At 42.3% G+C, this 14,817-nt stretch overlaps 2 protein-coding genes across 4 annotated transcripts in view; one reads left to right on the plus strand and one right to left on the minus strand.

Moving 5' to 3' along the window:
- Positions 1–14,811, minus strand: part of MBLAC2 (metallo-beta-lactamase domain containing 2) — a 24,273-nt gene extending 9,462 nt beyond the window's left edge. Inside the window, exon 1 of the mRNA XM_010831920.1 lies at positions 14,229–14,811. Coding sequence (XP_010830222.1) covers positions 14,229–14,682 — 454 coding nt within the window. The 5' untranslated portion in view covers positions 14,683–14,811. The remainder of the gene's footprint in view (positions 1–14,228) is intronic.
- POLR3G (polymerase (RNA) III (DNA directed) polypeptide G (32kD)) overlaps positions 13,331–14,817 on the plus strand; it is a 47,894-nt gene continuing 46,407 nt past the window's right edge. The window contains exon 1 of one of the 3 annotated variants that reach the window (XM_010831912.1): positions 13,331–14,131. In XM_010831912.1, the coding sequence (XP_010830214.1) occupies positions 14,077–14,131 (55 nt within the window). In that variant the 5' untranslated portion in view covers positions 13,331–14,076. Of the gene's footprint in view, positions 14,132–14,450; positions 14,515–14,609; positions 14,693–14,817 lie in introns of those variants that run through there. The other 2 variants (XM_010831915.1, XM_010831919.1) reach the window with 2 other exon arrangements.

Below are 14,817 nucleotides of genomic sequence, written 5' to 3' on the forward strand. Positions count from 1 at the left end.
TCCACACAGTCAAAGGCTTTGGCATAGTCAATAAAGCAGAAATAGATGCTTTTCTGGAACTCTCTCACTCTTTCCATGATCCAGCGGATGTTGGTAAATTTGATCTCTGGTTCCTCTGCCTTTTCTAAAACCAGCTTGAACATCAGGAAGTTCACGGTTCACATATTGCTGAAGCCTGGCTTGGAGAATTTTGAGCATTACTTTACTAGTGTGTGAGATGAGTGCAATTGTGTGGTAGTTTGAGCATTTTTTGGCATTGCCTTTCTTTAGGACTGGAATTCAAACTGACCTTTTCCAGTCCTGTGGCCACTGCTGAGGTTTCCAAATTTGCTGGCATATTGAGTGTACCACTTTCACAGCATCATCTTCAGGATTTGAAAGAGCTCAATTGGAATTCCATCACCTCCACTAGCTTTGTTCATAGTGATGCTTTCTAAGGCCCACTTGACTTACATTCCAGGATGTCTGGCTCTAGGTCAGTGATCACACCATCGTGATTATCTGGGTCGTGAAGATCTTTTTTGTACAGTTCTTCTGTGTATTCTTGCCATCTCTTCTTAATATCTTCTGCTTCTGTTAGGTCCATACAATTTCTGTCCTTTATTGAGCCCATCTTTGCATGAAATGTTCCCTTGGTATCTCTGATTTTCTTGAAGAGATCCCTAGTCTTTCCCATTCTGTTGTTTTCCTCTATTTCTTTGCATTGATCACTGAAGAAGGCTTTCTTATCTCTTCTTGCTATTCTTTGGAACTCTGAATTCAGATGCTTATATCTTCCCTTTTCTCCTTTGCTTTTCACTTCTCTTCTTTTCACAGCTATTTGTAAGGCCTCCCAGACAGCCATTTTGCTTTTTTGCGTTTCTTTTCTATGGGGATGGTCTTCATCCCTGTCTCCTGTACAATGTGACGAACCTCATTCCATAGTTCATCAGGCACTCTATCTATCAGATCTAGGCCCTTAAATCTATTTCTCACTTCCACTGTATAATCATAAGGGATTTGATTTAGGTCATACCTGAATGGTCTAGTGGTTTTCCCTACTTTCTTCAACTTAAGTCTGAATTTGGCAATAAGGAGTTCATGATCTGAGCCACAGTCAGCTCCTGGTCTTGTTTTTGCTGACTGTATAGAGCTTCTCCATCTTTGGCTGCAAAGAATATAATCAGTCTGATTTCGGTGTTGACCATCTGGTGATGTCCATGTATAGAGTCTTCTCTTGTGTTGTTGGAAGAGGCTGTTTGTTACAACCAGTGCATTTTCTTGGCAAAACTCTATTAGTCTTTGCCCTGCTTCATTCCGTATGCCAAGGCCAAGTTTGCCTGTTACTCCAGGTGTTTCTTGACTTCCTACTTTTGCATTCCAGGCCCCTATAGTGAAAAGGACATCTTTTTTGGGTGTTAGTTCTAAAAGGTCTTGTAGGTCTTCATAGAACCGCTCAACTTCAGCTTCTTCAGTGTTTTTGGTTGGGGTATAGACTTGGATTAATGTGATATTGAATGGTTTGCCTTGGAAACGAACAGAGATCATTCCGTTATTTTTGGGATTGTATCCAAGTACTGCATTTCGGACTCTTTTGTTGACCATGATGGCTACTCCATTTCTTTTGAGGGATTCCTGCCCGCAGTAGTAGATATAATGGTCATCTGAGTTACATTCACCCATTCCAGTCCATTTCAGTTCGCTGATTCCTAGAATGTCAACATTCACTCTTGCCATCTCTTGTTTGACCATGTCCAATTTGCCTTCATTCATGGACCTGACATTCCAGGTTCCTATGCAATACTCCTCTTTACAGCATCAGACCTTGCTTCTATCACCAGTCACATCCACAGCTGGGTATTCTTTTTGTTTTGGCTTCATCCCTTCATTCTTTTTGGAGTTATTTCTCCACTGATCTCCAGTAGCATATTGGGCACGTACTGACCTGGGGAGTTCCTCTTTCAGTATCCTATCATTTTGCCTTTTCATACTGTTCATGGGGTTCTCAAGGCAAGATACTGAAGTGGTTTGCCATTCCCTTCTCCAGTGGGCCACATTCTCTCAGATCTCTCCACCATGACTCGCCCATCTTGGGTTGCCCCATGAGCATGGCTTAGTTTCATTGAGTTAGACAAGGCTGTGGTCCTAGTGTGATTAGATTAACTAGTTTTCTGTGAGTATGGCTTCAGTGTGTTTGCCCTCTGATGCCCTCTTGCAACACCTACCATCTTACTTGGGTTTCTCTTACCTTGGGCGTGGGGTATCTCTTCATGGCTGGCTCCAGCAAAGCGTAGCCATTGCTCCTTACCTTGGACGAGGGGTATTTCCTCACCGCCACCCTTCCTGACTTTCAATGTGGGATAGCTCCTCTAGGCCCTCCGCAATATGGTAGCCACTAGCTATATGTGGCTAATGGCATGAGAAATAAAGCTAGTGTAACTAAGAAGCTAAAACTTTCATTTTAATCAATCTTAACTAATTTAAATTTGCATTAGATAGCTACATGTATTAATAGCTACATTCAGAGAAGAACTATACAAAGAAGATCTTCATGACCCAGATAACCATGATAATGTGATCACTCACATGGAGCCAGACATCCTGGAATGCAAAGTCAAGTGGGCCAGAGGAAGCATCACTACAAACAAAGGTAGTGGAGGTTATGGAATTCTAGCTGAGCTACTTCAAATCCTAAAAGATGATGCAGTGAAACTGCTGCGCTCAAAATGCCAGCGAATTTGGAAAACTCAGCAGCGTGCACAGGACTGGAAAAGATCAGTTTTCATTCCAATCCCAAAGAAAGGCAATGCCAAAGAATGCTCAAACTACTGCACAATTGCACTCATCTCACATGCTAGCAAAATAATGCTCAAAATTCTCCAAGTCAGGCTTCAACAATATGTGAATCAAGAACTTCCTGATGTTCAAGCTGGATTTAGAAAAGGCAGAGGAACCAGAGATCAAATTGCCAACACTCGTTGGATCATTGAAAAAGCAACAGAGTTCCAGAAAAACGTCTACTCCTGCTTTACTGACTATGCCAAAGCCTTTGACTGTGTGGATCACAACAAACTGTGGAAAATTCTGAAAGAGATGGGAATACCAGACCACCTGACCTGCCTCCAGGGAAAGCTGTATGCAGGTCAAGAAGCAACAGTTAGAACCGGAAGTGGAACAACAGACTGGTTCCAAGTTGGGAAAGGAGTACGTCAAGGCTGTATATTGTCACCCTGCTTATTTAACTTATATGCAGAACACATCATGCAGAATGCTGGGTTGGATGAAGCACAAGCTGGAATCAAGATTTCAGAAAGAAATATCAATAACCTCAGACATGCAGATGACACCACCCTCATGGCAGAAAGCGAAGAAGAACTAAAGAATCTCTTGAAAATGAAAGAGGAGAGTGAAAAAGTTGGCTTAAAGCTCGACATTCAGAAAATGAAGATCATGGCATCTGGTCCCATCACTTCATAGCAAATAGATGGGGAACAGTGGAAACAGTGGCTTACTTTATTTGTGTGTGTGTGTGTTGGGGGAGGGGTGCTCCAAAACCACTGCAGATGGTGAATGCAGCCATGAAATTAAAAGATGCTTGCTCCTTGGAAGAAAAGCTATGACCAACCTAGACAGCACATTAAAAAGCAGAGACATTACTTTGCCAAAAAAGGTCTGTCTAGTCAAAGCTATGGTTTTTCCAGTGGTCATGTATGGACATGACAGTTGGACTAAAGAAAGCTGAGTGCCGAAGAATTGATGCTTTTCAATGTGGTGTTGGAGAAGATTCTTGAGAGTTCCTTGGAATGCAAGAAGATCCAACCAGTCCATCCTAAAGGAGATCAGTCCTGGGTGTTCATTGGAAGGACTGATGTGAAGGTGAGACTCCAATACTTTCGTCCTGGTGCCAAGAACGGACTCATTGGAAAAGACCCTGATGCTGAAAAAGACTGAAGGGAGGCGAAGGGGATGACAGAAAATAAGATGGTTGGATGTCATCATTGACTCAATGAACATGAGTTTACGTAAGCTCCAGAAGTTGGTGATGGACAGGGAAGACTGGCATGCTGCAGTCCATGGGGTCGCAAAGAGTCGGACCTGACTGAGCGACTGAATTGAACTGAGCTACATGTGGCTAGTGACACAATGGTAGATGTATAGATTCAAGAATCTCAATCAAAACCTTGACATGTTTTTTTATAAAAACAAAATCTGGCTCTAAAGTTTATATGAAATGCAAATGACCTGGAACAGCCAAAGCTGGAAGACTTAAACAATCCAATTTCAAGAATTAGAATGAAGTTTAAATAATCAGGAGAGTGTTGTGCTGGCTATACGACAGACATAATCGATGAAAGAGACTAGAGTCCAGAAGAAAACATTCACATGTATGGTCAGTGGATTTTTGACAAAGGTTATCAACAAAGATAATCCACTGGGTAAAAGGACAGTCTCTTCAACTAATTGGCCTGGACTACTTTGGAAATCTATATGCAAATAAACAATAAAGCACCTCATAACCTTCCACAATCTTTGCATGAAATGTTCCCTTGATATCTCTAGTTTTCTTAATGAGGTCTCTAGTCTTTCCCATTGTATTACTTTCCTCTGTTCTGTGCATTGATCACTGAGGAAGGCTTTCTTATCTCTCCTTGCCATTCTTTGGAACTCTGCATTCAAATGGGTCTATCTTTCCTTTTCTCCTTTGCCTTTCACTTCACTTCTTTTCTCAGCTATTCGTAAGGACTTCTCAGATGACCATTTTGCCTTTATGCATTTATTTTTCTTGGGGATGGTCTTGATCATCTTGTGGTGTTGGAGCAGTCTCTTGAGAGTCCCTTGGACTGCAAGGAGATCCAACCAGTCAATCCTAAAGAAAATCAGTTCTGAATATTCATTGGAAGGACTGATGTTGAAGCTGAAACTCCAATAATTTGGCCATCTGATGCAAAGAACTGACTCACTGGAAAAGACCCTGATGCTAGGAAAGACTGAAGGCCGGAGAAGGGGCTGACAGAGAATGAGATGGTTGGATGGCATCACCGACTCTATGGACATAAGTTTCAGTAAGCTCTGGGAGTTGGTGATGGACAGGGAAGCCTGGCATGCTGCAGTCCATGGTGTTGCAGAGTTGGACATGACTGAGCAACTGAACTGAACCTTCCACAACAGTAACAAAAATTAACTCAAAATGGATCATAATCCTAAATGTGAGAGCTTCCCAAAAAAAAGAAAATCTTTGTGATTTTAGGCTTGTCATAGAGCTCTTAGAATAACACAAAAAGCATAAAACATAAGGAAAAACGATTAATTGGACTTCATCCGAGTTAAAAACTTTCTTGCCCAAAACATTAAGGACTTCCCTGGTTGTGCAATGGACAAGAATCTGCCTGCCAAGGCAGGGAAGAGAAGTGTTAGTAGCTCAGTCCTGTCCAGCTCTTTGTGATCCCATGGACTATAGCCTGCCGGCCTCCTCTGTCCATGGGATTCTCCAGGCAAGAATACTGGAGTAGGTAGCCTTTCCCTTCTACAGGGGATCTTCTCAACCCAGGGATTGAATCTGGGTCTCCTGTATTGCAGGCGGATTGTCGACCATCTGAGTAATTCAATTCCTGGTCTGGGAAGATGTCACAGTTTGCACAGCAACTAAGCCTGTGCACCAAAACTACTTCAGGGCCCGCTAGCCGCAACTACTGAGCCTGTGTGCCAAAACTGTGGAAGTCCATGTGGCCTGGAGCCACGGACTGCAACTGCTGAAGCCTGCTCACCTATGCAGGCTAGTCCTCCACAACAAGGCAGCACAATAGGAAGCCCGCGCACCACAACAGAGAGCAGCCCTTGCTCATCGCAAGTAGAGAAAGCTCATGCACAGCAATGAAGGCCTAGTGCAACCAAAAAAACAAAGACAAAAAAATTTGCTTACTTAAAAAAAAGAGGATACTATTAAGAAAATGAAAAGACATGACATACACTGGGAGTAAACACTTGCAAAATGTATATCTGATAAAGGACTTGAATTAAGAATACATAAAGAACTCTTACAGCTCAACTAGGAGAAAACAAAATTTCAATTTTTAAAAAAGAGAAAAGATTTTGATAAGATCTTTCAACAAAGAAGATATCTGAATAGCAAATAAGTGCCTGAAAAGATGTTCAACATAATCAGTCATTGAAGTGAAAGTGAAAGTGAAGTTGCTCAGTCGTGTCCAACTCTTTGCGACCCCATGGACTGCAGCCTACCAGGCTTCTCCATCCATGGGATTTTCCAGGCAAGAATACTGGACTGGGTTACCATTTCCTTCTCCAGGGCATCTTCCCGACCCAGGGATCGAACCCGGGTCTCCCACATTGGAGGCAGATGCTTTAACCTCTGAGCCACCAAGGAAGCCCAAATGCAAATTAAAACCTCAATGAAATACCACTAGAATGCCTAAAATCAAAAGGACTGACAAAATCAAGTGCTGACAGTGATGTGGAGAAACTGCAACTTATACACTGCACTTGGGAATGTAAAATGGCATAGCACTTTGGAAAACAGCTTGGCACCTTCTTAAACATTTAACACACGTTTACCACGTGTGCGTATGCTGTATGCCACATTCACCACACAACCCAGAAATTCATTTCTAGCTATCTACCTACGAAATAAAAGCAGGCATCAACATAAAAACTTACATGTAAACTTTCATGCTGCATTATTCATAACAATTCCAAACTAGAAAGTTCAAATCTCCTTCAACAGGTGAATATGTAAAATGTGTTCTATTGATAAATGAGTAGTTTCTCAGCAACAGAAGGGAATTATTCATAGATAAAACAACATGGATGAATCTCCAAAAACAGCATGCCAAAGGAAAGAAGACACAAAAGATTGCATGTGATTATGTTTTGTATTAAGTTTTCAGAAAAAGAAAACTATAATGGCAAAAACAGGTCAGTGGGGCCTGGGTGGGAACAGAGGTTGCTCTGGTCTTGTCTCGAATCCCAGTAATTATTAATATAGTAAGATGGAATTCAGTTCAGTTCAGTTCAGTTCAGTCACTCAGTCGTGTCCGACTCTTTTCGACCCCACGAATCCCAGCATGCCAGGCCTCCCTGTCCATCACCAACTCCTGGAGTTCACTCAGACTCACGTCCATCGAGTCAGTGATGCCATCCAGCCATCTCATCCTCTGTCGTCCCCTTCTCCTCCTGCCCCAAATCCCTCCCAGCATCAGAGTCTTTTCCAATGAGTCAACTCTTCACATGAGGTGGCCAAAGGACTGGAGTTTCAGCTTTAGCATCATTCCTTCCAAAGAAATCCCAGGGCTGATCTCCTTCAGAATGGACTGGTTGCATCTCCTTGCAGTCCAAGAGACTCTCAAGAGTCTTCTCCAACACCACACTTCAAAAGCATCAATTCTTTGGCTCTAAGCTTTCTTCACAGTCCAACTCTCACATCCATACATGACCACAGGAAAAACCATAGCCTTGACTAGAAGAACCTTTGTTGGCAAAGTAATGTCTCTGCTTTTCAATGTGCTATCTAGGTTGGTCGTAACTTTCCTTCCAAGGAGTCAGCGTCTTTTAATTTCATGGCTGCAGTCACCATTTGCAGTGATTTTGGAGCCCCCCAAAATAAAGTCTGACACTGTTTCTACTGTTTCCCCATCTATTTCCCATGAAGTGATGGGACTGGATGCCATGATCTTCGTTTTCTGAATGTTGAGCTTTAAGCCCACTTTTTCACTCTCTACTTTCACTTTCATCAAGAGGCTTTTTAGTTCCTCTTCACTTTCTGCCATAAGGGTGGTGTCATCTGCATATCTGCGGTTATTGATATTTCTCCCAGCAATCTTGATTCCAGCTTAATTAGGTACTCTCAAATTTCCCCACATTCCAGTCATAAGGAGCCAGACTCCTTCACAGGATAATTGTTTCAGATTTAAGGTGCTTCTGGGGATCAGAAACCACTGCCATTTCCTGTATGATTGATAAGTAAGGTAAAGGATATTATAGGTAAGTTGATTTAATAATAGAACTGTTGCAGACAGTTTAATAAATGTACAGAATGAAGAAGAATGAGGGAAGTTTGATGCTAAAAATGAAGCTGTAGAGAATTACCAATGGAGGGATAGAGTCTTATGGATTTTTGATATTCAAGGCCAGGTGATATTCAAAATACTTAGCAGTAGATAAGACATAAGCACCCACGTATCAAAATGGACACCAATTGTAAACAATTGATAAGGCCACAGTGATGGAATATTATTAATATTAGGTCTGCCATTACCATATGGCTTTATAAATACCTCCCCTATGCTTATAATGCTAACACATATAATTTCATCAAGACCTCTCTTACAAGAACCACAATTGTCTATGAAATATATAAATATCATACATAAATTTATGTTAAAAAATATATATATCACATACTATGTATCCTTTCAAGCCTTCACCCTAACCCAGCTGTCACCACATCCCAACTACACTAGACTTTTCTTGGCTGCTCAAACACCCTTTCCCATCTTGGCATTCCCCATTTTTAATTTTCATTTCACTTTTAATTAAAGAACTAAATTACATATTTCAAATAAAACATTTCAGGAGGGCTTAAAATGCCAGAAAACATTCTTTGCCCCATTCTGGCTCTATCTCTAATCCTGCTCCCAATAGGCAACCACTGTTAACAATTTTAGCAACTTCTTCTGGTAGTTGCCTCTACTAGATATGTTGTTTGTTGTTCAACCTCTCAGTCGTATCCAACTCTTTTCAACTCCATGAACTACAGCACGCCAGGCTTTTCTGTCCTTCACTTTCTCCCAGAGTTTGCTCACATTCATGTCCATTCAGTCAGTGATGCATCCAACCATCTCGTCCTCTGTCGTCCGCTTCTCCTCCTGCCTTCAATCTTTCCCAGGATCAGGGTCTTTTCCCATGAATCGGCTCTTCACTTCAGGTGGTAAAAGTATTGGAGCCAAAGTATTATTTACAGATGACTACTGGGTATAATCATCTGTAAATAATGTTTATAGCTCATACTCTACTGATTTCATTCATGTATTATCATTTCTTGGTTTTTAATTTTAGATGTTATCCACTGACTTCCACTATGAAACATAAGGATTTTTAGTAGCTCTTTTTACTCCTCTCTACCACCATCATGACACATGTATACATTTCTCATCCTCCCACCCCTCGAAAGAATAATGATTCAACTGCTTAGATCTGGAATCCTCTATGCTTGAGGTTCTATCATTGTCAGTGTCATCCTTTGCCATCATCCTGAGGCTTCAACTTTGGCGAGCTACAGTCCAGGGGTCGCTAAGAGTCGGACATGACTGAGCGACTTCACTTTCACTTTCCTGCATTGGAGAAGGAAATGGCAACCCACTCCAGTGTTCTTGTCTGGAGAATCCCAGGGACGGAGGAACCTGGTGGGCTGCCGTCTATGGCATCCCACAGAGTCGGACACGACTGAATCGACTTAGCAGCATCAGCAGCAGCAGATCTTCTATTTCCTATATTCCATGTCTTCCTCTTGGTTTATTCCCTTATTTTGAAGGGAGTTAGGGTGAAGTTTCTCAGTCGTGTCTGACTTTGCAACCCTATGGACTGTTGCCCCCCAGGCTCCTGAGGCCATGGGATTTTCCAGGCAATGATACTGGAGTGGGTTGCCATTTCCTTCTCCAGGGAATCTTCCCAACTCAGGGACTGAACTCAGGTCTCCTGCATTGCAGGCAGACTCTCTCTGAGCCACCAGGAACTATAAAATGTATCTTAGTGGCTTCCTAAGTAACAGCATGTGGGAAATAATTTTTTGAAAGCTTGACTGATACTGGAATGGATGTCAGAATTCTAAGTTGGAAATTGGTTTTATTCAAATAAGTCCCAGCTCTTCTTTTCTAGCTCTAAAGCCATTATGATTGGTATAGATGACCTTTTTTGTTTAAATTTGGAAGTCTGTAGACTCTTTGATCCCAGCATTCTGAAATTTTATAATAACGGGCCATGGGTTGAATATGTTTTCATCTATGGGCTCTTTCAATCTGGAAATGTACATCCCTTAATCATGGGATATTTTCTCTACTATTCTTTTTCTCTACTTTCTCTATTTGCTCTATCTGTGCTCTTATTATTCTAATGTCAGATTTTTCACACTCATTCTTTACTAGTTTTATCCTAGTTTTTCATTTTGCCTATCTGCTGCTTTTCTAAGTTTTCAACTTCATCTTCCAGACCTTGCACTAAATAATTTCTGACATTTTAAATTCCAATGGTTCTTTTAGGAGTGTGAATATGGTTCTGCCTGTTGCTTATTTTTATGGCATCCTATTGTCTCTCAGGTATCTTGAATGCAATAGTTTCTGTTATCCCCTGATGATATTAATGATTGTCTGCTCTTCTCAAGTCACTTTATGTTCTTTTAGTATTTTACTTCATGTGAGACGATTTTCTCAGATGTTTTTTCATAATGCTTGATTACCTGTTTAAGAGTTGGAGGATAGTGAAAAAGCTGTTTGAAGCACATGCATGACACCTGGTGATGCAGACTTCACTGTAGAAAGTCCAAGCCAAGAATTACCTACGAATCAGCATCTTAATCTTTACCCCAGGGCTGGGCAGATTTCCAGATAAGATTCTTCCAATTTCGTACCTGGAGGCATAGCGGCTAAAGGCCTGGCTCTTATTCTTTTGGGAAACTAGTAAAGAACATATATATTATCTATCTATTATTTTTCTGTATTTTTATATACATTCCCATACACTTATCCCTCCTCTTTTCCATCTGAAGCCTTGAGCTCATTAGTACTTGGCATCCCTCAATCAAGAAACCCTTTTGCTTCATTCTCCCCAGAGAACCAACTAACTCTGGGGAGAGGTGCATTCACTTAGGAAGAAGAATTCCAGAGTTTTAACAACTTCTTAAGTGACTTTCCATCAATTCTACTTATTTTAGTTTTCTTCCTTTTGCCCCTGCTAAGGTACTGGCTACTGCTAATTCTGAGCCTATTAATCTCCTGTAGAACAAAGTGGACTGGCTCTCAATTTTCTATTGCTGGCATAGGATAAAACTGCTAAGTCAGTCACCACAGGATTGGCAAGATCCCCTGGAGAAGGAAATGGCAACCTGCTCCAGTATTCCTGCCTGGGAAATCCCACGGACAGAGGAGCCTGGCGGGCTACGGTCCATGGGGTTGCAAAGAGTTGGACACGACTTTGCAACTAAACAACAACAACAGTGCAAAACAGAACCTCAGTCAATGTGGATTTATACATAAAACAGACAAACCACGGTCCATTTGCTGCAGTCTTAGTGAGATTTTGAGAGGGAGTCAAATTAAATGTGTTCGTTCAACCTGCTGCCTCTCTGTAATCTTCTTTGTTTTTAATCTCCCCAAACGATCTAAGTTTACCTAAAACTACTCTTGTACTGTCTTGATGACTCTGGGAAAATCATTTAAACATGTATAACAGGAGCCAAAATGCCTGCCTCTTGTGAAAAACAGACAGAATGATGTGTGCCCATTCATGAAGAACATGCTATGTCTATCTAGGGTTTATTGCTGTCTTCTTATAGAAAGATATGGTTTCACTATTAGTAGGGTGAGTAGGTTTTTTCATCAAAAATGATGCAGTGGATGATGACCTCACCTTGTCCTCCTCATCCCGCATATGCAAGTCAGCTTTTGGGTTAGTGATACAGTGCACAGACTCATGCTTCTCCATGACGGGTGATCACCAATACACTAAATGAAACGTATGTAGTAAGCTAGTGAATCCAGCCTCCTCATTTTCTAACTGAAACAATGAAGACTATGCTGTTAGGTATGTGCTGTTCACACGTGTGCGTAATTGTATACGAATTTTTTTTGTATATGATTTTTATATAAATATTTTATATCTCTTTCCAGGCATCTGGATTATGATAATATTAAATTAGCAGGCCACACCATTCAGAAGAGACAGGAAATTAATATTCCTGAGAGAAGAGGATATTGGATTCTACTTGAGAGGGTGAGACATCCAGCTCCTAATGAAAAACAACTTTTAATTTAACACAGTAGTATCACCTTCCAAGTGTTTAGTAAATATTAAGCTTTCTTTTCATACTTTCAAAGGCTTAAAGCACCACACAGGTAGGTTGCATGTCCCCTGCAACTCCAAAAGCCTATAATTCTAGCACTGACTGGGATTTAAGAAATCTGATTTCTAGTCCAGGCTCTTTCCCTAACAGGCTATGTGATTTCAGGCATAATATTCAAGCCTGTGTGGACTTTTCATCTATAAAACAATATTTCTTATCATTCTTTCATCATTGATTTCCTGACACAGGAGCCAAAGTAAATAAATCAAAGGTCATTTATTCTTTTAAACAACTTAAACATACTTTAAATACTGATGCAAAACTTCTCTTTTTTTGGGGGGGGGGTCTGAGTTAATTTAGTCTGAATACCCATAAATTGTATGGAAATCCTACTTCTAAAGTATTAATTTCAAAGAAATATAGTAATTAAAAGCACATTTAATGTAAATTTAAATCTAGTTTTCTTTCACCTCAAAGTGTCAGGTAATGTAAGGCTTCCATCTAAACCACTTTTTTTTTAATCTTCAGATTTAAAATTTTAATGAACAGACTTTTTAAAGTGGTAAGGTACAGAATATTGCTATTTTTTATATGTCAAGTGATCAAGATCTCATCTGTTAAGATAAACTCATTTTCGGAAAGTACTTCATTATTTGTCATATTGGTTGGTCATAAAGTGAGCCTTACTGTACTGCAGCAACTGGATTTTTTTTTTTTTGCTTCAGAACAGTTCAATAAATTAAACTGGCAAATAAAATAGTTTCAAGATAGAAAGGAAAGGGGGTTTCATATCCTATTCAGAATTACCATAAAAATTTATTTTGGGGGTAGGATTAATGTGTGATCTACACGCTTTGATCTACTGTGCCTGGGTTGGAATCCTAGCTTTTGTCTCAAGCTTGCTCTGTGGCCCCTAGGCAAGCCATTTAAGTAGCCTCACTTCAAACGTGTTGGAAGATAAAATGGTATCAACAGTAGCATTCTATATCATATATGAAACGAGTCGCCAGTCCAGGTTGGATGCACGATACTGGATGCTTGGGGCTGGTGCACCCAGAGGGATGGACGACCCAGATAGGAGGGAGGAGAGAGGAGGGTTCAGGATGGGGAACACGTGTATACCTGTGGCGGATTCATTTTGATATATGGCAAAACCAATACAATATTGTAAAGTTAAAAAATTAAATTAAATTTAAAAATACCTTGAAAAAAAATTAAAAAAATAAAAAGAACAAAGAAATTAATACACAAATATCACTGCTGTGACCAACTGACTCAGTGGTTTGGCTCAATCATTTAAGTGCCTGTGTGGGGTTGGAAGGGTTGGAACCCTACACTATTTTATTCTATTAATTTCTTTCTGAATCCCATTCTGTTTTTCGCAGAGCCAAAGAGGCCCAAGGTTATCTATGCATTAGTCCACATACTTCACCATTATGGGAACAGCTTCCTTATTAATCTTTCTCAGGCCTGGCTTTCAGCCAGAACAGATTTGTCATAACGTTAAGACTCAGGCACATTCTACTTCGTAGGTTCACTATCAAGCTTTTTCTCTTGTGAGGCAGCATCAGGAGCAGAAACCTATCTGGAAGCTAAAAATGCGTGAGCAGATTAGAATCGCTGCTCTGCAATGGCCTTCTAAGCCTACAGGTGGGCACTGTCCGTACTGAGCCAATGGAGTGAGCTGTTCTCAAAAAGCACAGAGCCAACGACACGCACTCTCTCCACGAAGTGTCATTCCTTAGAAGTCTCTTCGCTAGAAAAGTGCTTGCAAATGACGGACATGTCTGAGGGGGAAAGAATGGGAATCCTAGTGACCAGTCTCTAGTGGTGTTACTGCACACCGTAGACCTTCCAGAGACAACTGACTAGGGGGGTGGGGCTGGCTTTCAGTCGAGTACGCGGCGTCAGAGCTGGTCTCCTGCAGGAAAGGTTGCAATGGCCTTCCAGCGACTCGATGGTGGAGTGAGTGGGCTTTTTGGCCCCCAGGGAGAGGGGGAGGGAGAAAGTGAAGCAAGTGTTTCTGCGATATGACAAAACAAACCAACCTCCCCACCTCACTCCCTCAACCTCACAGCCAAGCAGGTCTGCATCAAGCATCCCTCGGAACCGTCTATCCCCCAATCCCTTCCCTTAAATGAGACAGCAAGAGCCCGAGAAGGGGGCGGGGGGTGAGCATTACCGTCCTGCAGGACGAGGGTGGGCTGCACCGCCTGCACTCGGAACTGCCTGGCCCTCCAGCCCGGGCTCGGCGCCCGCACCACCTCGCTGTCGGACAGCCAGGTCACGGTCTCGAAGTTGTCCCCGCGGGCCAGCGCCTCGGCCTCGGCGTGGTGCACCGCCACCCGGTCGAACTGGTAGAGGCCGCCCGAGTGGTCGAAGTGCACGTGGGTAGCCACAGCCAGCAGCGGCCGGCACGCCGCGTCGTCTCTGGCCGCGCGGTCCCGCAGGAGGCCGGAGGAGTACAGGTACTCAGGGAGGCTACGCAGCCCCAGGCCGGTGTCGATCACCACGTCCTGCTCGGAGCCCCGCACCAGCCAGATGTTGGCGCGGTTGCCCGACTCGTAGAAGCGTTCCTGAATCCAGAAAATGCCGTCGCCCAGGGACTTGTGGGCGTACCACTCGAGCGCCGACATGCTGCGCGGGGTATGGCGGCCCAAGCCGAGAGGGGGTTTGTGGGCGCGCGCGCGCGTGTGTGTATGTGTGCCTTCCCGCGGGCGGTCTGGACTCGGGCGCTGCGGCGGTGTAGAGCCGTCTGCCCGCAGCCGGGG

Source organism: Bison bison, unplaced genomic scaffold (assembly GCF_000754665.1).
Source record: "Bison bison bison isolate TAMUID 2011002044 unplaced genomic scaffold, Bison_UMD1.0 scf7180017864533, whole genome shotgun sequence".
In the NCBI taxonomy this organism is placed as follows: domain Eukaryota; kingdom Metazoa; phylum Chordata; class Mammalia; order Artiodactyla; family Bovidae; genus Bison; species Bison bison.